At 48.0% G+C, this 26596-nt stretch overlaps 11 protein-coding genes across 11 annotated transcripts; 5 read left to right on the top strand and 6 right to left on the bottom strand.

The window, feature by feature from the left end:
• Positions 1-201: 201 nt before the first annotated feature.
• On the bottom strand, positions 202-2622 carry LY89DRAFT_777745 (uncharacterized protein). Its single transcript, XM_018222161.1, has 6 exons — positions 2289-2622; positions 1776-2228; positions 1079-1716; positions 793-1025; positions 525-735; positions 202-484 (listed from the first exon to the last, which is right to left on the bottom strand). Exons 1-6 carry the CDS (start codon positions 2518-2520, stop codon positions 308-310), a joined length of 1944 nt encoding a protein of 647 aa, XP_018077046.1. The 5' UTR covers positions 2521-2622; the 3' UTR covers positions 202-307.
• A 365-nt stretch (positions 2623-2987) lies between these two features.
• LY89DRAFT_728809 (uncharacterized protein) lies at positions 2988-3984 on the top strand (the record flags this gene model as incomplete). The annotated part of the gene is made up of 3 exons (XM_018219308.1): positions 2988-3322; positions 3382-3771; positions 3825-3984. 3 exons carry the CDS (start codon positions 2988-2990, stop codon positions 3982-3984), a joined length of 885 nt encoding a protein of 294 aa, XP_018077045.1.
• Positions 3985-5055: 1071 nt separating this feature from the next.
• LY89DRAFT_680802 (nucleotide-binding domain-containing protein) lies at positions 5056-7149 on the top strand. Its single transcript, XM_018214141.1, has one exon. It carries the CDS (start codon positions 5351-5353, stop codon positions 6866-6868), a length of 1518 nt encoding a protein of 505 aa, XP_018077044.1. The 5' UTR covers positions 5056-5350; the 3' UTR covers positions 6869-7149.
• A 206-nt stretch (positions 7150-7355) lies between these two features.
• LY89DRAFT_680801 (uncharacterized protein) lies at positions 7356-9145 on the bottom strand. Its single transcript, XM_018214140.1, has one exon. The coding sequence runs from the start codon at positions 9111-9113 to the stop codon at positions 7542-7544; it is 1572 nt and encodes a 523-aa protein (XP_018077043.1). The 5' UTR covers positions 9114-9145; the 3' UTR covers positions 7356-7541.
• Positions 9146-9408: 263 nt separating this feature from the next.
• LY89DRAFT_607445 (Pam17-domain-containing protein) lies at positions 9409-10688 on the top strand. The gene is made up of 2 exons (XM_018210460.1): positions 9409-10308; positions 10358-10688. The coding sequence occupies exons 1-2, from the start codon at positions 9684-9686 to the stop codon at positions 10456-10458; spliced, it is 726 nt and encodes a 241-aa protein (XP_018077042.1). The 5' UTR covers positions 9409-9683; the 3' UTR covers positions 10459-10688.
• On the bottom strand, positions 10651-12222 carry LY89DRAFT_636901 (uncharacterized protein). The gene is made up of 3 exons (XM_018211507.1): positions 11973-12222; positions 11709-11922; positions 10651-11656 (listed from the first exon to the last, which is right to left on the bottom strand). Exons 1-3 carry the CDS (start codon positions 12211-12213, stop codon positions 10675-10677), a joined length of 1437 nt encoding a protein of 478 aa, XP_018077041.1. The 5' UTR covers positions 12214-12222; the 3' UTR covers positions 10651-10674.
• A 162-nt stretch (positions 12223-12384) lies between these two features.
• Positions 12385-13036, top strand: LY89DRAFT_664483 (uncharacterized protein; the record flags this gene model as incomplete). The annotated part of the gene is made up of 2 exons (XM_018212776.1): positions 12385-12387; positions 12443-13036. The coding sequence occupies 2 exons, from the start codon at positions 12385-12387 to the stop codon at positions 13034-13036; spliced, it is 597 nt and encodes a 198-aa protein (XP_018077040.1).
• LY89DRAFT_307681 (xylose isomerase-like protein) lies at positions 13034-14784 on the top strand. Its single transcript, XM_018206609.1, has 4 exons — positions 13034-13055; positions 13232-13273; positions 13327-13772; positions 13829-14784. The coding sequence occupies exons 3-4, from the start codon at positions 13386-13388 to the stop codon at positions 14489-14491; spliced, it is 1050 nt and encodes a 349-aa protein (XP_018077039.1). The 5' UTR covers positions 13034-13055; positions 13232-13273; positions 13327-13385; the 3' UTR covers positions 14492-14784.
• LY89DRAFT_714425 (cysteine proteinase) lies at positions 14594-16359 on the bottom strand. The gene is made up of 7 exons (XM_018218130.1): positions 16073-16359; positions 15932-15959; positions 15868-15882; positions 15761-15810; positions 15686-15705; positions 15081-15632; positions 14594-15024 (listed from the first exon to the last, which is right to left on the bottom strand). The coding sequence occupies exons 1-7, from the start codon at positions 16130-16132 to the stop codon at positions 14946-14948; spliced, it is 804 nt and encodes a 267-aa protein (XP_018077038.1). The 5' UTR covers positions 16133-16359; the 3' UTR covers positions 14594-14945.
• Positions 16360-16762: 403 nt separating this feature from the next.
• LY89DRAFT_664480 (uncharacterized protein) lies at positions 16763-22167 on the bottom strand (the record flags this gene model as incomplete). Its single annotated transcript, XM_018212775.1, has 7 exons — positions 16763-17071; positions 17117-21104; positions 21154-21393; positions 21443-21522; positions 21573-21722; positions 21772-21994; positions 22043-22167. The coding sequence occupies 7 exons, from the start codon at positions 22165-22167 to the stop codon at positions 16763-16765; spliced, it is 5115 nt and encodes a 1704-aa protein (XP_018077037.1).
• A 1242-nt stretch (positions 22168-23409) lies between these two features.
• On the bottom strand, positions 23410-26459 carry LY89DRAFT_636894 (DNA replication licensing factor MCM7). The gene is made up of 5 exons (XM_018211506.1): positions 26226-26459; positions 25913-26175; positions 25729-25862; positions 23767-25681; positions 23410-23715 (listed from the first exon to the last, which is right to left on the bottom strand). Exons 1-5 carry the CDS (start codon positions 26272-26274, stop codon positions 23623-23625), a joined length of 2454 nt encoding a protein of 817 aa, XP_018077036.1. The 5' UTR covers positions 26275-26459; the 3' UTR covers positions 23410-23622.
• Positions 26460-26596: the final 137 nt, after the last annotated feature.

The raw sequence follows: 26596 nt of genomic DNA, 5'->3' as shown, positions 1-26596 counted from the left end.
TCACAAACTGGCTCCCTACCTACAAGGGAAATTGCAGATTGAAATTTAGTCTCAAGCCAGCTTCGAAACGGTTTTGATGCTGAAAAAGACCGCTTCGATGCTTGGGTTAAGTTAGATTCATTAAAGCATACTTGCCAAGAAGATGTCAATATTTCTTGTCACACTGAAATAATCGTTTTGAGGACCTACCACTTTCTCCTTCTCCCAGTTCAAGCTGTAAACATGCATGAAAATAAAAGGCATAGAAAGAAATTTAGTTACGGGATGGGAGCTTGGCTTTTCGGAGCATGGCACAGAGTACTTTTATTCAAGCAACATTGACCCGACCGCAATGTTCTACCATATCCTCAACCATGGCTTCCCACCATGGATCAGCTGCCGCTACATCCCATGATGTATCCGTATCTTCCAACGACTCATCGGTATGATTTTCAGCCATCCATTCCCAGATGTGCTGCATTGCAGTCCAAGTCGGTGTTAAATTCTGCCAGGAATCAGTAAGTAATGTCATCAAATCAAAGGACTTGACTTGCCCCTCGAGCAATCGTGCAGAAAGTAGCGTAGATGGACCGAATGAAGTCTTTATGCTTTTTCTGCACTGCCACAATCCCACCAATAAAGAATGGGAATAGGGGCCATATCGCAGATAGAAGATGACCAGAGACGGGCATCATTCGCACCGCACGGAAAAGCTGATCACACCATTCCTGGACTGGCGCGTACCGTGCTGGTCGTCTGCTCAACGTATAAATAACAACATATAGATCCTGAGCGTAAATGGCGTGTGCTTACCTGAAAACGCGACATTCTAGATATATCTTTGCCGCTACAACGTGCGTGAAGGCAACAAGATCAAGAACCTCACTCGCTGTTTTGACGAAACCATCATCATCTAACTTGCATTTATCAAAAATATCACTTGCTTTCGGATAGTAGTAAAGCGAGATCTCGGACCACTGGTGGATGTTGTCTAAGGCAAGCTCAAGTGCCTTAGCGACCTTGAGTGTTGTTCGGGCTTTCGGATCCTGTTTGAAATTAATATGAGTATTGAATAATTGAATCGAGAATCAGGTCTCACATTGTACAACTTGGTAGCTAAAAAGGTGATCTTGGCAAAGTAGTGCATCAACTTTGGACTCGCGCCAATGGATCCATTAATTTGTCGTTGTTCCAAATTACTTCCATGTAGCAGCCAAGGTGTCGGGCATCGTTTGGCAGAAAGATTCAAAGGGTAAAAGCAATCGCTGAAAATATTGTGCATGGTATACATAGCGGCTAGTTGGGGTCTTGCTCTTGATGTCTGGACATGACATGGTGCACGGTACTTGATCCCCGGGTCTGACTTGTCGAGAATTCGCCGGACTACCTCGCCACATCGATACCAGACAGGATGGCGCTGGCCTGAAGTCCCTTCCCAGTTGATAATCTCGTTGAGAATGATTAGTAAGAGGCCTGCAGTGATGGCTTCTTCCTTCCCAGGCACTCCCCACTCGAGTGATCTGAGCTCTTGGTCCAGAATCGTGACAGCTTTGTTGTGATGAGACTTGGCTGTCTGAGCTATGACCGAGCCTTTCTGGAAGTCTAGGAAGTAGCTTGCAGTCAGGGCAAGGAGAGAGTGCTTGACGAGTTCATTGCTAGCTGCTATTGGGGCTATTTCGTGCCTCACGGGGTTGTCGTTAGGTATCACTGTCCTGCCAGAGCAGAAAGCCGCAATATCTGGCATTCATTGTTAAATAATGTAATGTTTCAAGGACATGATTGAAGTAGCAACATACAGAAGCTGTACAATTGCCGGTCAACGTTAGTCCGCAGAATAATTGAACCAAAGTGCTTGGGAAGATATGATGCCGTAGGCCGGAGGGAATTTGGATCTTGGCCTGGTTGTGTAGGTGGGTGCGGAGTGTCTTTACTGCGAGGGGTCTGTGTTGATGAGAGATCCCGAAGTGGCACTGAGTTCTGAACAGACGGCTGCAAATTTTCGCCCCATGCACTATTCAGAAAGCGAACCTTAATCCATGAATTAAACTCTTTGTCTTCTCTCATTACTCGAGGAAAGAGGCCGGGTCTGAGAAATGGGTGGATATATGGTTGCCCAGTCTCATCGATGCACGGATTTTCCAGATTTATTAGAGGCAAGGCGGGAGGGATGGCAGGTAAGAAGCTGGGGAATATGTCTCCAACCCATGCTGGCAGGTCGTGATCCTGGACCTCAAAGGCGCTCTGATGGTCTTGAAAGAATAAGTGAGCATGTTACCGTTACAATTACAGAGATAAAAATGAGAGCACACCTCGTTTATCCAAACGGAGCGGGGTGTTCCAGACATTTGGGTTGCTAGACAATAGCGACTCGAACTCGAAACTCAAGTCGGGAAGCTCAAGAGGTTCCACCTCTTCCACCAGATCTGGGTCAAAGTGACCTACTCCTGCCGGACCCGCAGTTGAATTAGGCTCCACATGGTCAGATGCTGCAGAGACAATGTCGTCCGAGATTGCCAAAGTTGCGCGATGTCGTCGTTGCATAATGCGAAACTTAGCGCTTAACTTGGAGGGCTAGTTGCGCATGCCGTTGTTGAATCTCTTGAAGTGGCAAAACCTAGCTTTACAGTGGAGTCAATTTGGAGAAGAAACCGCACTTTTTCAACTCTTTTTGAGGGCGAGGCTTAATTGTCTTTCCGCTGTGGGGTAGCCGTTTCGAATTCCCTGTCAATTTGATCTGCATGCACACACACAAGCCGGGCGCAGCCATGCATGCATGCGCGCGCCAGCCACATCGCACATCCTGGATTGCGGATCAACCACTTAAAGATGCACCCCGCCAAACAGCGCTTGACAGTTGTTCTCTCTTCTCTCTTCCCTTTTCATCCGCGATTTTTTTCCGGCGCCGAATCTCGGACTTCCCGAACGAAAGTCGCGCGGGTATTGGCAAACAAAGCCTTTGAGAGATCGAGTTACCTCGGAAGTTAGGGAAAGGGGCTAGAACTCTAAGGATGGAGCAAGGGGATATGATACTGAATTTGTTGGACTCCGTGCGATTACCGGAAGAGAACAGTTGCTGGGTAGACAGCTGGTGGCAAGCTGAAGTTGCAGAAATTATTACCGCGCTGTCGAGCTCAGAAATAAAAAACGACCTCCTCTACGAATTTCAGATGGATGTTCTTGGGAGAAAACTTGTTTTCGTACTTCAGGTCTTGTCACGCTTTGCCAATAAACTTATAAACGGGCCATATATTGACGAGCATACGGATCAAGTTCTGTCGCAACTGGTAGAAGAAGACGATGGGAGTTTATTAGATTACATTGAAACAAGAAGCACAGCTTTGAGGTATGGTTCAAAGCCCCATGGCATTGGAAACTAATGATTGTATTGATATTGTATTTTAGATCCATCGCGCAACATCTTGCCAGTGCAAGTGCAGATTGCACACGAGTGTGGGAAGAGACCCAGAACACAGACGCACCCAGCATTCTCCCTGATCTGATCTGGCCGCTGAGAAACCAGAATCACCCGCCCGCTCCATCCTCTGTTGATTTGCATAACTCTGAATCAGTTATGAACAGTGCGAACTTTGGGGACGCAAATGCCATGGAATCCGACATTATTGACTCGCCAAGCCAGGACTGGCACGGAAACGACGCGGCTGAAGTTCCTTCACTTGGCGACTTGAAATCGAGAGGTAAGGGTAAATACAGTTGTCCACAAGGGATAAACTGCAAGAAGGGTGGCGTAGAAGGTGGTAAAGTGAAAGTGTTCACTAGGAACTCGGAGTTCAGGTACGTTTCCACTTTCAGCATACTTGGCTCAATTTATTAAGCCCGCGCATCAGAGCACATCTTCTCAAGCATGAGAAGATGTACAAATGTGATCTTGCAGGATGTCCCAACAAGAAAGGATTTTCGCGACTCGATCAGCTCGAAAGGCACAAGCGTCTGGTGAAGCACGAACAATCGGTTTGGCGTGAGGAGAATCCGGGCCAAGGCTCTTGAACGACATTACTGGCACACCACAATCATTCCATCATGCCCTCGTCTCACACCCAAGGAAGAGGATCAAGCCCTGGACGCTATAGCTTGAATAGCGCGGTGTTGTTTTTATTGTTTGGGCATGCAGTGTACGAGAGACTTCCACTGAATAGGCATCCTATTCCAGCGAGATCGATTTCAAAGAACCTTTGCGGCAGAGTCTCACCATCATCCGAAAGGCTTGGTTTCTCAGAGTAGGATTTTTCGGCTGCTGTTGTAGAAGTTGGCTTTGGCGTGCAGGCACGAACTTGGATTGGGTTTATGATGGCTACCTGCAAAGTCTGTGTGCGGAGCCAGGCTTCAGTAAAGTCCTGGCGAGAGATGGGGGTCTGGGACTTTGAATTGAGCAGACTATTAAGACTGCTCGGCTTTTCTTGGCATCTGGGGATGGCAGCATTTCTCGCGGGGTTGGTTGCACCTGCTGTCTCGGATGTGGCCATGATGACTTAGATTCAAGGCAAATAAAAGTAGACTTATGGAGAAATAGTACGACTACTTGTCATGAGAGAGTGGCAATCCACACTATTTAACCTCTCGAGAGCCATGCCTCTGGAATATAGTCGCAATAAACAGGGCGGACGCTCGACGTAGATGTGAGGCTCTCTCTATTATTACATTCGTACCCAAGCCAACACAGTTTGAGCCCTGTTAACAACGATATTGTGCTTTCAGCGTCACTGAAAGTGATAATCCTTCGCTTTGAGGAAAATATGATAGGATGAGATCGGGTTGAAGGCGGTTGACCCCGAATCTTACCCAAATTGGTGATAGAAAGAGAGAACAAGCGTTCACCTCGCCCTTACCTCGAAGCATGTATGGCCACTCCTGTCCTCCGACAAGACACTGCCCTCAAGCTTTTGAAGGCATTGAGACGAAGAATGAAAAGGCTTTGGTCGCTTAGGTGGTCGTGATACTAACCCAAGTTGGAAGGAAAAGAGACAACAGTGGCTGACAGATCATCGGAGGAACCCACCTGACCACATCCCGGCAACCCCACGTCTTACAATCATCCTTGACATTCAGGTTTAAATAATATAAAAGTTAAAGCTACTTTATAATCTAATATTTTTTTGTCGTTTTTTCGGAAGTTTATCTCTTCAACTTGGCGGATCATTGAGTATCTGGGGTTACACGAGCGCTAACCCAATGTGGAGGAGAAAAGAGACAAGAAGCAGCCTCAACGCAACCCGCGCAAGTTTGGTAACAATTATCCCAGTCCTCACGTCGTGCATATTCGACCTCTCGATCGCAAAAAATATCAAGCAAGCAAGCAAGACATAAGGTCGCTCCTGGTCCCCAGATAGGTGAATTCAAGGAAGATCTTCACCGGATGTCAATCCTTGCTCGTGCGCGATCCAGGCCGACACAGCCTTTCCAAATTCCACAACGTCTGTTCTCATCTTGCGCGTCCTTCTCAAGAGCCTGGCTTCCCAAATACACACAAAAGGCCGGTACTTCACCACATTATCCCTCGCTTCGCCTCACTGTTCACCGTTCATCCACCTGGCTACCTCCTCAAGTTAGGCGTCAAGTCAGCCACCGATCTCACATCGAAGCTATGGCCTCTGCCCCGGATGAAACCTACCTTATTGTTGGAGCCGGAATATTCGGCGCATCTACCGCATTATCTTTGATACGCAAGTATCCCGCAGCCAACGTCAGGATCATAGACAGAGAGCCCTTTCCTTGCCAACTAGCCGCCTCGTGGGACTGGAACAAGATCATCCGGGCTGAGTATAATGATATCTTTTACATGAAGCTCGCTCTTGAAGCAAAAGACCATTGGGAGAACGATCCTATGTACTCGCCATTCTATCATGTGGCGAATGGAGTCTGGATCCAAGATACCAACATGGCTGATGTCATATCCGACAACTACGCTGAGCTGGGCCTGCCAGACCTGGTCAAGCGGTATACGGTTGAAGAAGGAAAGAAGATCTACGATGGCCTCTTCGATCAGGCTGAGTACGAGGGTATCGACCAAGTTCTTGTCAGCACAGGAACAGGCTGGGCAGAAGCCACAAAAGCATTAACAAAAGTCCTTCAGGAGGCTACGGAAGCGGGACTTAGGCATGTCAACGGGAATGTCATATCACTCGTCTTCAATGATGCTGGGGATTGTATTGGAGTCCGGACTGCCTCTGAGGAGACGCTGACGGCCTCCAAGACCATCCTGTGTACTGGTGCTGCGACAGCCAAACTCTTAGCGGACAGCGCACCATATCGTAAGGAACTTCACGCCGGGGGAAGGTTCATCGCAGCTGCTATGTGTACTGCGCTCATGACTCCAGAAGCTGAGGCATGTGCACATTTCAAAGACGTTCCCATTGTACTCCATGAGAGACTACACTATCCGGGTAGAGGTGGCTTCATTCCTCCCACACCGGATGGAAATTTCAAGTGGTGGGCCGATATCACTTTCTCCAACCTCACCAAGCACGAGTCCGGAGAAGACATTTCATCACCTCCCACTGGTCCCTATCAAGGTCAGTGGGACGTCCCAGAGTCGTTCCACGACGAAATGATCACGGGTCGAGATGTCATATTCGGGGAAAAAGCGAAGCACTTTGGCTTTGACAAGTATAGGTTTTGCTGGGATGCGATCAGTCGTGACGACAACTTCTTCATCGGTCCCCATCCGGCATCGAAGAATCTCTACCTTGCAACTGTAGGCTCGTTCCACTCATGGAAATTCCTACCGATTATCGGATCTTACATTGTAAAAATGCTGGAGGGTACGTTGGAAGATGAATATACTCAACGTTGGGCTTGGGACCGCGAGATTGAGCGCGAAGGAGCTCATGGGTACTGGCCGAAGAGAGATTGGAAAGATCTTATCAAAGTGTAAGAAGTGAAAAAGTCCTCACGTAGTATTCCATTAAGCTCGGTCAATTGGCAATGTGGTTCTCAAGAGCTTTACCGCGATTGACACGCTTCTTTTTGTGATTTTTTTCAATCGCTTGAGTAAATGTGTACGATCAGCCTAGCAAAATTACATGGATTGTCACTAGTTAATTTTCAGTCTCCATCACTTCTATAACAGGCTGGAAATGTACGGAGATAATGTAGCGCGCGAGTGGATGATACGTGAAGGCAGCCTGAGGCTGCCTAGCACTTGTTTCAAGCACGTCTCACTTGTAGACCATATATCTGGCCTGATGCACTCGTAGCTTCTTCTGTACAGTTGACAATATACTTGATTTGCCCTAATTGAGTTCTCCGTACGACCATGAGATCCTGTTACGTGTATTGATGATACCACTCATCCGATTGGCTGGATATCGTGACAACACACGATTATGAGAAGCGAGATATTACGGGGAGAGAGGGTTTGTGTCAGATGTTTTATTATGTACTTCATGTACAGGTACAGTCAGTCTAAGCTATCTGTGTAGCAGACTAGGGCCTATGCTATCTTGTATGAAATGCAGGAATGCAATGGGTATAATCGCGCGCCGTTATCTTGTTCTGAATATGAGCCACCTGGCACCCCATCCGTAATCCTGAGCGAAAAATCACAATTACTCGTCAACCTCATCGGCGGATTCGGCGTCCATGACCTTGAGCGATGCTCCGTTCTCCTTGCCATTCGTAGCCTTATGCTTCGTAGGTCCACTCATGCTGTCAGCAGCTGAACCCATCTTCTCCGTACCATTGCCCTGGACACCCATAATGCTCTTCGAGCCCGTACCCAAGCCTTCCTTCTCAACGACAACATCCATATCATCCTCCTCGCTAGTTCTAGTCACCGAAGAAGTAGTGCTAGATTGACTCTTTGCCTCGTCCAGTAGCTTCTGCTTATACTGTTCGATGGCCGCAAGACCAACATTTCTTTCAGGCTCCCAGGAATTCTCATAATCACCACTCCACTTGATGTAGTAGAACTTGGTCGTTCTCTTCTTCTTCTTCTCGTACTCGAACTTGTGGCCAAGGATATCATCGATGTTGTACTCTTCTTCCGGTTCCACAGCTGGCTTGGTTGGCTTTACTGGCTTGGGGCGGGCCGGCTTGGCTGAACTCTTCCGAATCTTGGTTGGTTCGGGTGTGTTGTAGAAACTAGAGGTTTGTATCTCGGACATCTTTCTGCTTGGTCGAGTCTCCTTGCCCTTGCTCTTTTCGAGGGTTTCGTATATGTTCGCAGCTTCAATGCTGGAAATAGCAGCCACAGAATCACGACGCGGGCCGCTGCTCTGGCTCTTGTGTTGAACTTGAAGATCAATTGAAGGCCGAGTGGAGGTAGTGGAAGCGGAAACGCTCCGAGTCTGCCTCGAGCTGGTTTGGCTTGCGCTGACTCTGGCGATGGGATTTCGAGATGTCCTGACAGGTTTGGGGGAAACAGATCGAGAACTGAATGATTGAGTAGGAACTTCAACCTGTGGAGTGCCACGTAGCTGCCGCGCAATTGCCAAAGCGGTGTCATCATCGTCAAAAGCAGATTCCGAACTGACTTCTGTGAGACCACGCTGAATGGCTGAACTGGATGACGATCCCGGTCTTCCATCAGAGCCCTCCACAGCTTGTTTCTTTCTTGGGAGCTCAATCGTGGCCTTAGTGTCGTTACTCTCTTCTTCCACAACTAGGGGTCTCTTTCTTGGGCGTCCTCTGCCTCTGGGAGCGTCAGATACACGTGACTCGTCGTTTAGTTGTTGTGTGGTAGTTGCGCGATCCTTGGCTTTGGCTTCGCGCTTCTCCTTAAGAGCGACTGTCTGTGCCATGTCGAACCACTCGAGAGTGCGCGGGGAGACAAAGTCATAGATATTCTGAACTCGAACAGCAATTCGAAGCGCTGGCTTGTCCGGAAAACCAACGATGTAGACAATGTTTCCGTCCATCCTTGTGACATCGAAAATGATGCCCTCTTTATCGTGGAGAGGCATGATTCCAATTGGCGCCGAAGGAGGTCCAGAGCCACGAGTGTAAGGAGCCGCGGAACGAATCTGTACTTGTGCTTCGGCAACAGTATATCCTATAAGTTCCCAGCTCTTGTCAGTCTCGCTTTTCACAACGCTGCCGAGTTGTGCCATGGCTTCGTTATTTTCCAACATTTCGGTGGCCTCTGATGAAGTTGGAAGTTTGAAGATGGGAGAGGCCATCGCGAGCGAGGCCGCCCCATATCTTCGGGGTGAATTTATGAAAGGAAAGTGAATCTGAACTCACCTTTGACCTCAAACACGAACTGAGAGATACGGAGACCGGTAGTTTACCAACTGCGCAGTCACGTGGACGAGCTTGAATCTTCTTAATCTTGGAATAACGCGCTACCAGAAGGATTGTTTGGAAGATGTGGAGAGTCGGTAAAGAGTGACCACGAAGCTACTAGTTCAAAAATGATTAAATACAGCTTTGGAAGCTTAGTGAACGTGGAACATTAGGACAAATCCAGTTTAGCGTCGAATGTGTCGGAAAGACCTTGACAACCACAAATCCTTCAGTAGCTTGTAGAGAAGTACCTAATAACTTCTTCTACTTCGGGCACCTAGGGAGACAACTGCATGACCTCACTTTGACTTCTCACTCAGATTGCAGGTTGAAGACTTATTTGATTGGATGAAATTGACGCGTTAAGCGCTCAGACACGCGGAATTTCCAATACCTGGACCAGCTAAGAGTCAAACAACCCCGGATCATCACTCCACCATAGTCGAAGTCAGTCAAGTCCAAACATGTTGGGGGCAGCTCCTACTCTCCGCACTGCAGCTATAGGCTGTCGATTGCAGCCAACTCTCCTCACGCCTTGCACATATAGCACGACAACTTCTCCTTCCCCTCTTCGGTCAAAAGAAAGTTCCACAACTTCGAGACGACGAGTACCTATTGCCAAACGAAATGTAGCTTTCAAGTCTACCCCTTCAATCGTCCGCTATGCTTCCTCGATTCCCTCCCCGCCTCCAACTACTTCCTCTCCCGAACCACAAGCTGTATCCTCAGAAAAGCTAGATTGGAATACATTCTTCAAGCTCCGCAAGACACGAAGACTGTTGCAGTTGGGCTCTAGCATTGGCACAAGCATTGGCGGCTTCACTCTTGGTGTTCAAGTTCTCACTCGCTCGGACATGGATGCAGTCGTCTCACAGATTCCGCTCGATCCTTTTATTACCTTAGGCCTGATCACATTTGCATGCGGTGGAATTGGCTGGTTAGCTGGACCAATTGTTGGTACAAGCGTTTTTAACTGGAGAAATCGAAAATTCAGAAGTCAGATGGACGAGAAGGAGAAAGAGTTCTACAGGCGGATCAAGCTGTACAGAGTGGACCCAAGTGCTAGTAGTATGGCGAACCCAGTACCTGGTATGTTCAATCTTCACTCCAAGGTACGAGTTAGTGCTGACAGAACAAGATTACTATGGCGAGAAAATTTCCAGCGTAGCAGGCTATCGACAATGGTTGAAAGACCAACGAGCATTCAATAAAAAGCGAACAACGTACATCAAGTACTAAGATCATAACGGCCTGCATGGAATAGCAAAATGAATGGGAGCTGCTGCACAGCCAAGTGCTTGTTTTATATGTCATCGGAATGGAATGGAATTGCCAGCTAATCATGCTGCGGAAATCGGCGTTACGAGAGCCTCTCCCTTGTAGTATCAATTAGTGCGTGGGTCGTACACAAAGTACAAATGAAAAACAACCCCCCTTTTCAGCACAATTTATTGGCTAGTATTCGGGCCATGAACTATCTACTTGCTCCTTCCATGATTTCAGACCACCTTTTATGTCTCCTATATATCTTCCGTTTTTGTTTAGACCAGACTCCTTCAGTCTTTTTGTCACAACTTGGGAATCATTTCCAAGTCTGCACACCACATATATCGGTGCATCCGGTGGTAATGATTGTGGTATCCAAGTGGGCTGCTTTCCATCTCCTTCTTTGAACCGACTGCCCTGGAAGCTGGAGAAGGGAACATTTACCGATCCTTCGATACTGCAGATATCGAATTGAACCTTCTCTCTGACATCAACCAAGAGATGATCTGTTCTATTCTCTGTCTTGAGCTTCGCGTACTCCTTGGCCTCAATCCTCTCATCACGCCCAAGAATACTGACTGGAACATTGATTCCACAAAACAGCACATAATCGAGACTGCCGCTACTCAGCCCTTCCAACGTCAGTCCAGCTTCTGCCGAGCACGCGAAGCATTTTGGTCGTCTTGACCGCAATCTGACGCTTCGGAACGGCGGATTACTATTTGTCGAGAATAGCAACATGCTAGCATCCTTCTTCGCCTCCTCACTACCACTGGACGTTAACTTGCCACTAGCGATCAGCTTGGTAGCTTCTAACGCTTGCAATACGCCCATTACGCCAACTACAGGCCCAAGAATGCCGCCATCTCCACAGCTCACTACGCTCTCGGCTGGTGGTGGCTTGGGGAACACGCATCTGTAGCAAGGTCCACCTGCCTCATTACCTGCTAGCAATGGAGGAGAGTTCAGTACGATGAGTTGGCCATCAGTTCTCAAAGCGGAAGCGGAGACCAGGGGTTTCTGAAGGAGGACGCAGATGTCTGAGATAAGGTAGCGAGATGTGGGATGGTCGGTACAGTCGAGGACAAGGTCGTACTGAGAGACTATGCCTTGACTGTTCTCTGGTGTAAGGTGAGAAGTATGAGCGTTATATTTGAGATTTGGGTTTAGGCTATAAAGTGTGAGAACGTGTTAAAGAGGAGGTTTGATAGTGAAATGCGTACGATTTCAAGTATAATATTGCACTATCCACTTTCTTCATGCCAACTTTGGAAGTGCTATGTAGAATTTGGCGATGTAGGTTCGATGTTTCGACTTCATCTCCATCTACGATACCTATTGTGCCGACCCCTGCACCAGCTATGTATGCAGCCGCTGGGCAACCTAAGCCTCCTGCTCCGACTATGAGGACAGAGGCATTCTTGAGGCGAAGCTGTCCTGTACGAAGATTAGACATAATGACAAAAAGAATAAGAAGAACCACTAACCTTGTATTCCAATATTAGGAACAATCATCTGTCTTCCATATCTTTTGTAATCCTCCGCAGCCAAGGGCCATTTCTCATGAGTCACGGGATCAAGCTCTTCTTGCACTGACACATTTTGGAAGGAGTTCCCTAAACTCTGAGCTTCTAAATCTGCGAGTTGACCTTTCAGATTCTTAAGCTGCTCCTCAGTAGCAGCTATCTGTATGCGTAGACGTTCTGCCGTTTTCGTGGCTGAATCCATAATTTTGGGTGTGATGCAGGAAGAGTTGTGCAAATCGCTTCATAAGTTTGTGATTTTTGTTCGCTAGACCTTCCTCGATTTGACGTCCAGAACCAAACTTTTCCCACATCGCACAACTTTTCGTACAGAATCCGAATACAATTCTCTACAAGTCTTTAGATATCCGCAATTATGGTAGATCAACTCTTATGCTTCATGTACAGGAGCAAACAGCTAACAACTATTCCAGGCGCCCACCGCACCCAAAAAGCGCCCCTCCATCCGGACCAAAACCAGCAAAACCTCCAATTCAGGCTCAGGCATGATCGCGCGCCCTCCTCCAGCTCACCGAGAAGGTGCCATAATCTCCGACAGCTTCATAAACTCCAAGAAAGACAAGCGCACGATCAAGCACTCTGCCTTCGTAAACCGAATCGAAAAAGCCCACAGACAACCCCTCAAGCGTCGACGACCGAACAAGAAGCTGAAGACTACTATGGAGGGTCTCGCCGATGCTCTGCCGGACGTCGAAGCTTTGATACAAGGGAAGATTAACGGAGAGGGCAAGATCAAGATGAAGAGTTTGAGGAGTAAACCTGGAGCTCTGAAGAGGAAGGAGAAGCTAGAGCGTGTGGAGAGGGAGAGATTTGGGAAGAATATGGCGCAGATCATGGGTGTCAAGGAGCAAGTCCCTGATGCGGTACCTGCTGCAGTCATGGAGGTAGAGGGTGATGCTGCTACGGCTCCAGTTCAGAATGCTACGTCGAACAGATTTGCGGCATTGAGGGCGTGGGTGAACACCAATATGGAGAAGAACCCGGCGTTTGAGAAGGCAAGCAATTGAGCATAGACTTTATTGCATGGTATGTACCTCTACTCGCGATGCTTGATCTACCGTCTTCTATTGTTCCCAATGCTTGTGGGCGGGGCACAGAGTCCTTAGATTGGGGGCAAGGTTCCCCGGCAGAGGAGTACCTCTAATCTTCCTTCTCTACGTTGAAATTTGTCTTTCTTATATATAATCTAACGTCTCTTCAAGATGATCAGCAAGAGCTCTTTAGCACGATGATGTCCATCACGTGTAACTTTCTCCATGAACCCCGCATACGTCATCTATTAAAGCCATTAAAATAGCTTTTGAACCTCGATGAGGGCTCCTGTATATTGTATTCAATATACCAGAGCTATCCAAGATGTCAATTCCAAGGTCCTCACTCGAGTCGATCCCTACCTCCTTCGCAACGGTGTCGGTAGGCACCCCAGAGGATCCACTAGAGGACAAACTCAAAGCAATATCGGCAGCGGGATTCCAAGCCATTGAACTTGGGTTTCCAGACCTATTATCTTTTACTTCGAAGTATCACACGAAGGATGTGGAAGAAAATGACTACACCTCTCTTTGCTCAGCAGGGACGGTAGTCAAAGACCTCTGCAAGAAGCACAACCTGAGCATCATGATGCTTCAACCTTTTTCAAACTTCGAGGGTTGGGCATTGGGATCAAAGGAGAGAGACGATGCATTCTCAAGAGCAAAAGGCTGGATTAGGATCATGCAAGCAGTGGGCACAGATATGCTTCAAGTTCGCCAACCCAACTTTGCGCTATCCCAAAGTCCTACCATGCTAACAGACAATAGGTAGGATCTTCCGACTCTCCCAACATTTCTACATCGCACGATGTCCTCGCCTCTGACCTCCGCGAACTCGCTGATCTCCTCGCTCCTCACTCCTTCCGCCTCGCCTACGAGAATTGGTGTTGGGCAACCGTAGCTCCGACATGGTTCAATATCTGGACCATCGTCCAAAAAGTCAACCGCCCTAATATCGGTCTCTGTCTCGATACTTTTCAAACTTGTGCCGGCGAATATGGCGACCCTTGTTCAGCTTCCGGACTCATCGAGAATAAAGGTCTGCAGCAAAAGCTGGAAATGAATTTCAAGCATTCTCTCATCGAGCTCGCGAAGACTGTTCCTCCGGAGAAGGTCTGCTTGTTACAAATCAGCGATGTCTATAAAGCTCCCGTGCCGTTCAAAGATGAGACTGTGGATGGGTTGCGGCCGAGAGGGAGATGGAGCCATGATTTCAGACCATATCTATTTAATGGAGGTTACTTGACGCCACAATGTGTGGAATTTGCGAAGGCGGTATTGCAGACAGGGGCGAGGTGTTGGTTTAGCACTGAGGTCTTTGATGGAGGTCCAGATGGGAAGGGTGGTATGAAACAGTATGAAATGGGAGCCTTTTGCAAAGGTGCAATGGAAAGCCATAAGAAGCTGTTGGATGCTTGTGCCGACTCGTAGAGGGTATATCCTCGGCAATATATGGACCAAGCTTTTCGTGCCAAGCATATGTGTAACATTATCACCTAAAGCAGTATAAAGCAAATATTGACTCGCAAAATGCGAGCTGACGTTCTTCGATTCAATGAGTACTATATGAAGTCCCCCAGATCCTTCCACCGCCCCCGAATTTTTGCAATCATCCTGTAGATCCAACCGAAGCGTGAAAGCTCCTTCCCAAGCTCCAAAAACCCCAACGTCTTGTTACACACATGAGCAGGATTCGGTATTCAAGACGACAAGTGCGAATACAATCCAACCCTTATCAGAGGATCTTCTCCACATAAAGACAAAAAGAAACAGTACTCCGCCTTGCGCCCTCGCTGTTCTCGTGTTCATAGTTCTTATTTTCATATCTGTACTGTATCCAAAAATCCATATTGTAATGGGGTAACAATGTTCGGTTCCCGTATGGTTATGAGTCGATTCGTGGCGGGCTTCGCGAATCCGTCTTGCCTTTCATGAACGGTGATGAGGACCGAGATTCTTCATGTCTAAATGTCTGTTAGTCTTGACCTTACTTTGCAAACGGAGAATGTGCGAAACTTACGATCTCCGCCGCTCGCCCTCTTTCCTAAATCCCTCAATTGTCTTCAGCATTTCCTTCCGCCCTCCGTTTGCATCGACCAGCTTCCCGCCCATGCTCATGCTGACCTTCTCCTTTGCGTTCGCAGACAGCAGACGTTTTAGGAGTAGATGTCGCATTTGTATGCAGACATAGACACCGCAATCACTGCTGTTCTCCTGCTGTGGGCTATCATCCAGATTCATGAATCGTAGCGGTCGGCCCAATAATTGTCCCAACTTATCCGTCGCAAGGAATGCCTCATTGTAATTACTTGGTGTCAAGGAATCGTAGTGAAATGCCACACCATCAATTACGGAAACGAGAAGAAGAGACCAATGCGAGCCGCCTTCTGCGACGGAGACGTTGCGCGCGTCATTGATTGGGAGGAAGATGTGGGTTGTTCTCGAGAAATCCGGGAGCGCTTCTTTCAGTGATAAGGGATTAGGTGTTTGCATGAGCATGAATGCCATAGAGGGTCGGAGAAGGACGATATGTGAGGATGGGTATTTCTTGAGTTCTTCGCGCTCGAGATATCTACATTGTCAGTGAGGGGTATCTTCGGAGATCGTGGGTTCAGGCTTGCTCACTCTTCCCAGAATGCGATTGTCTGTCAAGAGAACGCAGATTAGTATGCGACACATCAGATAGAGATCCAGACGTACATTATCAGTCAGCCAGTCATTTTTCAGAGTATCGACATCCTCCTTCATCACTATTCCCAGCTATCAGTCCAACTTCCCCGCATTCGCATTGTCAGGTCCTGACTTACACCGTATATCGTAGTCTAGTCAATGATCAGTCTCAGCCTTGTCGCAGATCCAGAGCTCACTTACAACTGAGATATGCATCATCGGGAGCCAGCTGTTCTCGTCCAACACGTTTTGTTAGCCACTGCCTTGTCTTGAAAATCATGGTCTCCACCACCGATTTCTCCTCGGACGGCATGTTCAAAAGGAAGGAGATGGCAGACGTACAGAATCTCCAAAGTGTCTGCTGACTCTCCCCTTGAATGGATGGAAACCATCGCGCCCCATATTTCCGTTTTCTTTTTGCCTGCAGCAAGGCGTCAGAGGAGGTGGGGTGAGGCTGAATGGTGTTTGCAAATATGCCGAAGGATGCCTTGACGGGAAGCGGTGCTATATACGAATGCTTGCGAATAGTACGAAATCGCAGGGTAACGTTATTCACTCAATGATTTGGCGGCGAGGGTGGCTGGTGTTGTCTACGACGACGAGGACGATCTCGAGCAAGGTTGAGGTGGTGGGGAAGTTGGCTTTGGACTTCGGCATCTCTGGGACGTCATCCTAGTGCGGGCCGGGACCTGCTCGCTTCGCCCAGTGAGGTTAGAATGATGTCTCACGACCTTCACGTATCTCCTTCTCCTCTTGAATTGTCAAGTGTAGCTCTTTGCATTCAGACACTGCTCAGCCCTCTACTGTAATTGTACATACCCGCCAAATAGCACTTCCTAGCTCCACCATAAATCAGTACTCCTCATCATACACAGCGACTTCTGGCCACCTTTTGGATCCCATACATCTGGTAGCAATACCGGTTGATTACCTAGATACCATTCACAAACCTGCCATTGCCATGCAAGCCACTGATGAGCCACCCTTAATCGGCCACGTTTTCCTAATCACACATTTCCTTCCATTCACGACTTATTCTGTGGCCTTGCGACCTTCAGAGATCAACTTTCGAACTTCGTCTTGCTGCTTACGCCAGGCCTTCTCGAAGGGATTGACTTGGTTTTCCTTGATTTCATCGGTCGTCTGTCGAAGGAGACCCTTTGCGTCTTTGTAGGCAGATGTCATTTCCTGCTTCTTGGCCTCTAGATCTTGTAGGATAGTGGTCTGCTCTCCAGTACGCTTATTCGTGAGGCTGTCAATGATTTTGGTGCCATTTTGGCGATATTGCTCCACCATGAGTTCCATCCGATCTTCCTCATCACTGAGGCGAATGATAACTTCCTATACGAGGGTTAGTGTTGGTAGTAAAGATGGAATCAAACTTACATCAGCAATTCTGTGGACTGCATCGGCAAGGGATCTGTAGTGAGGTCTCAGAGCCACGTTCCATTGTGTATTAGGTGTTGGTATGTCGCTCAGAGGCTCCCTGGAAGAGTCGCTGGTTTCGGACTGGTAAGAGCTACCATTCGTCACGTCAGGCTCGGACAAATTGTTGACATGGCGATGCTTTGGTTCGACTAGAGTTTGTTCTGGATCAAAACCAGATTGGCGACTCCTCTGGTCAGAACGATGATTCATGTCTTCTTGGAAATGAGCTCTCTTGGGTTCGCCGCGGGGCAACTTGGGTAGCTCGTATTGAATTTCCTTCTTAGCAATGTTACGAATCATTCGAGGAACATTATCGATGACCTCTGCGCTGGGCTTTCGGCTTTCCTTGACAGCACTGGCAAGTAGACGTTCCGTGAAGTTGCTCGATTTTCGCTTCTTGTCAGCAAAGGGATTTGGGAGGATCTTCTCTTGGGCAATAACTTCTTTGCTGGCAACATCCGTGTATTGGCCTTCATCAGACTTTTCATGTGCGACGTAACGAGTTGTCACTGCTTCAGGCGATGACGGCTGGGCCTTAAGTCTCGAACCCAAGGTGACTCTTGGTCCGAACACCTGTGAGATAGATCGAGGGCGAGTTTGGGCTGCCATAATTTCTTCAGCAGTATTCTGTTCCTTCTCAGCAGGCGCATCGTTAACGGTCTTGTCTTGGGAAAGTCTCTGCTCCAGCTTGCCCATGTAATCGACCTGAGAATTCGCCGGGCCTATTGGACTACCATTGACGTCGACTCGGGAGACCTGTGAGCTTGGTCTTGAAGCATGTTTTGGTCTACTTGGCATTGAGGTGCCTTTCGGGGTTGGGACTGGGGTACTATTGATGATGATGTGTTCGACTTCCTCAGCTTCCTGGACTTCCTCTACCGGCTCGACTGCCTCCACCTCCTCAACCTGCTCCGGTTCCTCAGCTTCCTCAAATGCGCCAACTTCGTCATCAACATATTGCAATGGACTGCTTTCTTGACGCTTTGAGGGAGGACTTGCATTGTCGGCAAAGTTTGTCTGCTCTCGCTTTCTCTTCCGACCAGAGTCTGTGCTGAAATTCTGGGGTGTTGGCTCTGATGGCTGGCTCTTCCTCGCAGGCTTTTCAACGGCAGTCTTGCGAGCACTTACACGGCCCTGGTTTCGCGGTCCTTGTGTGCCGAAAGAGATGATGGTAGACTTTCGGTGGGCCTTGTCATCTACTAAGAGCTTTTCCTTTTCGGTGTCTTTTAAGGTCTCAGCATTATCGTTAGCCTTTTCAAACCGAGTACTACGTCGAACAGGAGATGGAGACTGGTTTACAGATGTGCTCGGCTTCTGTAAGGTCTGATGCTTCGTCGTCTGCGGACCTTGGGCGGCCATATCTTGAAGATCGTCCTTGTTGTTTGCTTCTTCGTCATTGGTGGACTTGCGTCGCTTGGATGATTCAGTCTCTTCTTCAGCCATAGCCTTACGCTTCTTATTCCCCTGCTTGACCTTGTCCGAAGCTTGAACTGGCGAGGTTGGACGTTGCTCGTTATGGATTGGGCTCTTTGCCTCCATAGTAGTTGCATTGCCAGAACTATCGAGGGGTGCAGTAACTGCTTCCGCCAAACTTTGTTCATCCAAGGGTTTGTCCTTTTGCAACTCCTTTTGTGTCTCTGGCTTGCGCGGCTCAATGGATTTGGCCGGAGAGACAACTGGTGGACGCATTTGAGCAGTGGGGAACGACAATTCGGGAATATTGATGGAGGGCGGCCTGAGATCTTCATCTTCTACGACCAGCTTTCTATTGGCCTGCTCCTCGGCTTCAATAGAGTGAAGCTGGTGCGTATTTGACACCTGACCTTTATTCTGCGTCAATTTTTTGTCCCCTGCAGAGGAATTTAACTTCATTGGAACTTTCATTGAGAAGTCGACAGTTGCGTCATTGGTCGAGTTGACTCCAGTATCAAGAGTTTCGAAGAGATCGTCGAGCTTTGAGGCCATTTCGATCCCGGAATTTCTAGTTGCTCGCTTGTCAGGAACAGCAGCTGCCACCTCTGACGTACTTGCTTTGACAGGCGCGATCGACTCCTCGTTGACTTTGGTCTGGGACTTTTCAGGAGTAGCATTGTATAAGTCGTCATCCTCCATAACATGCGTAGGTTCGGCAAAGTTAAGGCTCACAACTGAAGACTGGTCCTCCAAGTCGCGAAGCTCGAGATCTTCAAGTCCCATAAGGTCGTCATCGACCGGACCAGTTGTGCCTTTCACCGCTTCTGAGATACCAGCATCGGCGTTATCATTCAATTCTGGCTCGGATGAGGGCTTCGGCTTCGACTCGTCGTCCTTTCTGATATCTCCTTGGACAACCTGGGAATTTTGCATCTTGTCAATGGCTGCCTTCTTAGTCTTCTGACATGAACCTTGTGGGCTCTTGTCTGGATTGATTTCCTCGACATCTTCTTCGTCGCTCAAGTCACGTAGATTGTTCTTCGACTTTGTTGCTGCAGCACGTTGACTGTGTCTTGTAGATGCTTTTGGTTGTTGAGTAGCAGCTGGAGCAGACTTTCTACTGGCCTTTGTCTTGCTTCCAGCTAGCTTTGCCGTGGTGTTTGCGGTATTCGTACTCTTCGATGGCTGTTTACCTTTGGTGCTCTTCTTCTTGGAACTAGCCTTAGCAGTGGCTCCAGACTCTTCCTCTTCGTCGTCATCATCGTCAGGCACATCAAAGACTGTGTCATTGCTTCTGCTCTGCTGTGGTGTCAAGGATTTCACACCGTGGCGGTTGAATCTCTTCTTGGCTTGAGCTTGGGATGTATCTGCTCCTTTCACAGCTGCCGCCTGAACATTCTTGCTACTCGGCTTCGCTGGTGGAGGCATACTCTTCGGCGTCGACGCATCATTGGGCTCAGGAGTGGTAATATCGTCTGAGTCTGTAGGTTCATTGCGAGCTTGAGCTTTTGCTTTCAGAGCACTAGACAGGAGACTACTAGGAGCGGAGCTCTTTACATCTTTGGTGCCGGTGTCCCTTTTTGCCACTGCTCGTGCCGTGGAAAGCTTTGACACTTTTGTTGATTGCGACCCAACATTCCCTGCAGGAGTTGCGCTCGGCTTATCGACGGCTTTGGTTTGAGATTGTGTATTGGCCGGTTGCGAAGAGCTCTTCCCGCTTTTGACTTGAGGTTTGCCCATGTCCTTTGTTCCAATGGCTGACGCAGGCTTAGCCAATTGGGGAGGCACCGTCTTGACATCGTTTTGGCGGCTGCTAGGTACAATCGGTACTTTGGCCTTAGGCTTAACCTTCTTTTTGGCACGATGTGGTTGAGTCTGCTTTTGTGTGGGTTGTTCATGGACTGGACTGCAATCATCCTCACCAGCCTCGCCATTCAAATCGTCACGTTGGACAGGCGTATGAGTTGTCCGCTCCACATCATGACTAGAACCATTTAGATCTTGCTCTAGCTCGACTGAAGCTGAGCCGTCCAAACCCTGAAGAGCACTTTTTGGCACCTCGGAGATAATCTCAGAAATGCCACTTCTCTGACTAGTCTGAGAAGCTGTGATATTGGCTTCAGACTTGATCGGATGTATGTTCCGAGAGTCGTCGAACTCGAAAATCTTAACGTGTGGGCAGCAGTCTTCTAGCGCAGACTCCAGAGCTTGTAGCTGATCGAGTTTGATACTGCATATAATTCTCTGTAACTCGATAGATTTTCCATCTAGCCCACATGCCATATTGTCAGAGCTAGCGAGCTCAAAGATCACGTCTGCATATTCTCGTTGAGATGGGTTGTCGGTATTGATGCCCACTCGTTTCATAAGTCCCAGCGGAACGTCAAGAAGCTGGCCAGTGGTGATTGGTAGTAAAGGAGCTATCACTGACATCTTTATGTCGTCCAAGAATGCGACCATATTCTGGTGTGGAACGCCGAATGCATGGGGAGGGTCGAGCGATGTGCTACTTATCGGAATCACATTTCCAATGCTACGCAACCGTTAGTGAAGCTCTCGCAAACTAAGTACCAGGTGCCCACCTTTCGAAGTTGGCCTCTTTCTTATCGATCAAGTAATCAATGTATTTCTGAAAAAGCGCTCCCCAACCATGGCTCCCTTGGGACTGCATGGGAAATTGTTCGTATATCAACTTTCTTGTACCGTGGGGCCACAAGGCTTGTAGATCAATTCCTGCGTTGCTGAGAGTCTTGATAATCTCAGCACATATGAGTCTGATAATCTCGTTAGGCTCTTCAAGGATAAGTTGTCCGATACTGCGTCTTTAATTTCGTCAGTACCCATGTTTGCCAGTAGCTTTTGTCTTCTCACCTCAAGTCTTCGCCGCTGAGTTCGAGCTTGTACACATTGTCTTCGCAGTCTCGGACTAACTGAACGCAGGTTATGCCCACCTGAACTAGAAATCAGCTATGATCTTGCGTGTATAGTCGTTTACCCTTACCCATCGTCGGAATTCCGCAGGTTTATTTCTATTGAGGAAATACTCGAGGATTGGGAGCAAACAATCCTTGCCGATTGTAGCTTTTCTTGAAGAGACTGTCGCATGTGCAGCTTCGCCATTTGCTTCAACAGTGTCACGAAGTAGGGAAGACTAGGTATGTTAGCTTGGTACAGACATGATGCTCGACGTGGTAACTCACAGCAAGTAGATAAATCACGCGTTCTCCTTCCAAGCAATGATTTGCTTGCAACACCGCCTGTACGATGACCTTGAAGAGAGGAGGTTCTATACTGCTGCACACATCACCTTCATCGTCTTCTAGTGCTTCAACAAGTCCGTCGATGCACGACGCATCAATAATCATGCCATGCTTGCGGCAGTTTCGCAGTGCCTCGTTCAGCTCGGAGACTGAAGCTGCTGCTCTTAGATTCGTGTCAGTCAAGGCCACAAAAGGGGAAGCCCGAACATACTTAATGGTATCTCCTTCCTTCTTCTCTTTGGATATGTTGCCGCAAAGCTTCTTGAATGCATTCTTCAACTTGGTGTTCTGGGACGCGCCTTGGGAAGATCGCTGTTGTGATACTTTGGGCGCCATCGTGGGATTTTTGCTTGTTTCGACGCGTTGGTGGTGCGTCAGGCTGTGCATCGACCGCGTTCCTTTTTGACTGGATTCAGAATCTAGGTGAATGGGCCTTCTCGTATCTCAATGTAGAGCTGCACGAGAATCGAGATTTCAGGCTTAAAGATGGGCTGAGAAATCGCAGGCGTGAAACCTTTACAACCTTGAACTTGGAAACGAGAATCTCGGCGAGTGAAGCCTGTCTTCTCGTCTTCTCGTCTGATGTCACAAATCTGGAAGATTCACCATGCGGTCGTGTTCAAGAAGGTTGAAGGTGGAAGGATGAAAGGCAGAACGAAGATGCGGGCATGGAAGCGAGTACACCGCGTCACATGGTCAGCTTTGATGAGTTGACCTCAAATCTCCAGTAATTGCTTCAAGTAAAGAACATTAAACGAACTGAATGTCCAAGTAAGTGCGGAAATTGGAGAACTCCTTGATCTTTGGCAGTTCTAGAACAAACCCCTGCACGTGGGTTGAAGGTCATCGGTACAAACACTCTGCCTCACAGCTCAATGATGCTGGCTGTTGATCTACATATGCCAAATCTCAGAGAGGGCTTAGTAAGTGACAACCACTTTACCACACCCATAGCTAACAATCAATAGATTCACAGAATCCAACCACGAAAGATACGTGTGTGGTTTGCTGGAGGGATTAATATAGGACAGACTTTTCACCTCCCATTGGGGAGGATAGGTGGTGTTAGGGAGGCAATGTAAGATACTGACCGAAATCACTTCGGTTTTTCTCGAACGCTGGAGGCTCTATCCCTAGATCGAAAGTCAAGTGTGTCCATGCTCAATTCAACACGAGAAAATAATAACTTTCAACACACCACCAACCCTCTGCCTTCTTCTTATCGATACCACTATTCATATACTAGCGTAGCCTTCTGTCTTTTCTGGCTAACTCGCTAACCACATATATAGATTCCAATAACCAAATCTTCTACCATTAACCACTCGGCTGGCCGTATGGTTGATACAACAACAATGCTTTGCGCTTGGGCACCAACAGCTCGCAGCTCCCGATCGTCTCCGACGGTGAGCGCGAGTTGTTGATGTTTTGTTTTTGATTTCTATTTTGTTTGGAGCTTTTTTATACTTTTTTTGCTCATGTTTTAGGCGAGTTTTCGGATCTTGAAAGTTTTGGGAGTAATCTCCGAACTTCATCTCGACTTTGACCAGGGCAACAAGCATGTCGCTGCCAAGCTGCAGTGAAAATAGTAGTAGCATTCAATCAATCTCTCCTACTTTGACATGTCGGTATCCACAAGCTCAGAACGCCATCTGATACTGATTTTGAACATCAAATGGACAAACGACCCTCTGAACGCCTCAAATGACATATTCTTGCAGCCAAAATAACATCATAACCGAGTCTCCCTCCCACAATCCCTAACATTCCCCTTCTGCCCCTAGAAACACTCTAGTCCATGTCATATTCTGCATCACGCGCCATCTGTGCTGCGTCTGAAATAATGAATATCAGACGAGTGCCGTTGCCAGCAGTTTGCCAAATCTGTATTTCGGTCAGCATGTGTACCATAAGTACCATTAGGAATAAACTTACATCCAAGTTGGTATACTCCAAGACGGCAGTCTGCCACTGATCTCTTGTGAAGCCTTTAGCAATGACTCTTTCCTCTACCTTTTTCATGCTCAATTCCATGCCCTCGTCATCTTCGTCGTCCGCGTCTTCAGGCTTGCATTGGCCGCTCTCGGCAAGAGTGCGGACCAAGTTGTAAATTCTAGAGCTAGGGCTCATATCTCTGCCAAATCCGCCCTGGTCCTGGTACAAGGACTCCTTGCTGGCCTCAATCAATCGCAGTGCCTCGTCAACATCGTCCTGCACGACTTCTTCACTGAAACGTAGACGGGCGAGAGCTTGTGCCAGACGTACTATACCAAGAAGAGTGCGAGGAGACGTGTGTGTGAATTGTTTCTTGTTCTTTTCGTCTCGGCTTTGCTGATCTCGCATCTTGACATAAGCTTTAACCATGAATTCGCTGACTGCGGTAGGAACAGTAGGTCTAAAAGTTCGTGCTTGAGCGACATACTGGCGGACTTCGTGAGGACTGAAAACAACACCTTCAGAATCCGGGTGCTTGTTGTTCATATGAACGTAGGTTACGTGACGAGCTAGCATAGCATCTGTGTCTCTGGTAGGAGTGTCGAGGATAAGGAACAATACATCGAAACGGGACAGTAGTGCTGCTGGAAGATTGATGTTCTCCACAGGTGAGATTCGAGGATTGTATCGACCATACAGAGGATTGGCGGCTGCAAGAATGGAAGTTCGTGCATTGAGTGTAGTCGAAATTCCCGCTTTAGAGATTGAAATGGTCTGCTGTTCCATAACTTCGTGGATTGCTGTGCGATCACTATCGTCCATCTTGTCAAATTCATCGATACAGCAGATACCGTTGTCTGCTAAAACCAAAGCACCACCTTCCAGTATCATTTCGTCGGTAACAGGATCCTTCATAACAGCAGCTGTAAGACCGACACCACTGGATCCTCGACCAGTTGTATAAACACCTCGTGGAGCGACTTTCGTAATGTACTTGAGCAACTGAGATTTGGCCACACCAGGGTCACCCATCAAACAGATATTGATGTCTCCTCGAATCTTCATGCCGTCTCCAACTTCTTTTGTCACACCACCTACGAGCAAGAGCAGGAGAGCCTTTTTGACATCCAAATGGCCATAAATTTCAGGAGCAATTGACTTCGCCAGATACTCATAAATATGACCCGAAGCTCGGTATTGTTCGATCCGCTTGAAAACTCGGTTGTCGATGGCCAAATCCTCATAGGCCTTCTTGTGCTGGGTGACGTGCTGCGCTTCGAGGTATGTGTCTGTGAGAAGACCAGCTCTGATGGCCTTGAAACCTGTGTAGGGGGTAGGTAAGAAGATACCGGCGATATCCACAACATCTCCAGGGTTGATCCGTCGCACCAAAGCACCGTGACACAAAATGGTCAACATTCGAGGAATATGGCCAACAGGAACTTGTTCGGCCATCTCTTGAATCTTAACTTCTTGAAAAGGTTGGAATTTTGAGGCACGGGTAGAGTGATGGAGTTGGCCTTTCGTCTGATTGGTTTTGCAATCTTGTGAGGGACACTCGATTAGAGGTCCAAAAGTCTTGGTGCCTACAGGTTGGAAGATTTCACAACCGCAACGATCACATGTGTATGCATTGACCTCGACTGTTGGCTTGACATCCGAAACTCTGGTTGTGATTCCCCGAACAGTGATCAAATGTCCCAGGTGCTCGCCCTTCACTTGGCGTACTGCCAAAGCCTTCAGTGGCTCATCGCCTTGTGTCCGTGGTTTAAAGTTCAAGGTATATCGGCGGGTCAATTCAGCTGGGAAGAGTTCTGGCTCGGGTGCTTCTGTGGAATCGGCGGCAGCTCTGACGAGTGCATTGTTGCGAGCAGTACGTTGGGCCATTAGCACATCCAGTACATCGTCTTTATAGCTAGGTATTCATCAGCTCGTGTTCTTCTACTGTAAAGCTTCACATACTTGATCTCTCTTGTTGCATCGGGCATAACCTTGTCCACAGCTTTAGCCATAATGTCGAGATAGTGCTTAGCATTTGTCTCGATGGACGCGACCAGATTCAAGGGGGTGCCATTCTCTTCTAACGATTGATCGTACTGCGGTATCGATGTCAGCTCTATTCTTGCTTTCATGTCTTCGGCACTACCTTTGCTAGATCATCCAGATCAATCGTAATCTCGTCCTCATATCCATCTGCCACTTTTTGCAGGACATCCATGTATTTCAGTTTGGGTGTCTTAGCCTGCGTCCGCGCTTGTCTTCGAGTATTATGACCATCGTCATCTTCATCATCCATGAAGTCGTACTCGTCGCTGAAATCATCCTCGTCGATATTCATATCACCGAGTGCGTGGGCGAGTTCGGATTTTGGAGAAGTCTTGAACAACTGGAGGAAATCCTCCAAGGCCTCTGTGGTTGTTCAGTACGACTTCCAATCGAACATTCAGAGCTTGACATACCTTGATGGTCGTCATAGTTGACAGGCGCTCTGAATTGAAGAAGCGCCATTGCGCAAGCCCCTGAATAATAGTAAAAGGATGGAGTTTAAGGACTTCGAGAAGAAATTGGTTCAGGATGATTACCAAGTCCTCTGCAATCGAGGGTATTTGCGCCGACGAGGTAGAAGGTTGCTGGTTCTGAGGAGGCTGGTTGTCGCAAAGTTGACGGATGGATGGCGGGATGTTAAAATGGAGATGTTCTAAGTATGGTACAGTACGCGCTGTGACGCGAAATTGAAATCCACGCGACTTTTCGTGTTGTGGCTGAAGATGAGCTGCACAGCCACAGCGTCGTCGGACCTCGGCCAGACTGAGGTTGACTGGAAGAGCTG

Source organism: Mollisia scopiformis (assembly GCF_001500285.1).
Source record: "Mollisia scopiformis unplaced genomic scaffold LY89scaffold_3, whole genome shotgun sequence".
NCBI lineage: Eukaryota > Fungi > Ascomycota > Leotiomycetes > Helotiales > Mollisiaceae > Mollisia > Mollisia scopiformis.
This window is presented reverse-complemented; position numbering and strand designations above follow the sequence as displayed.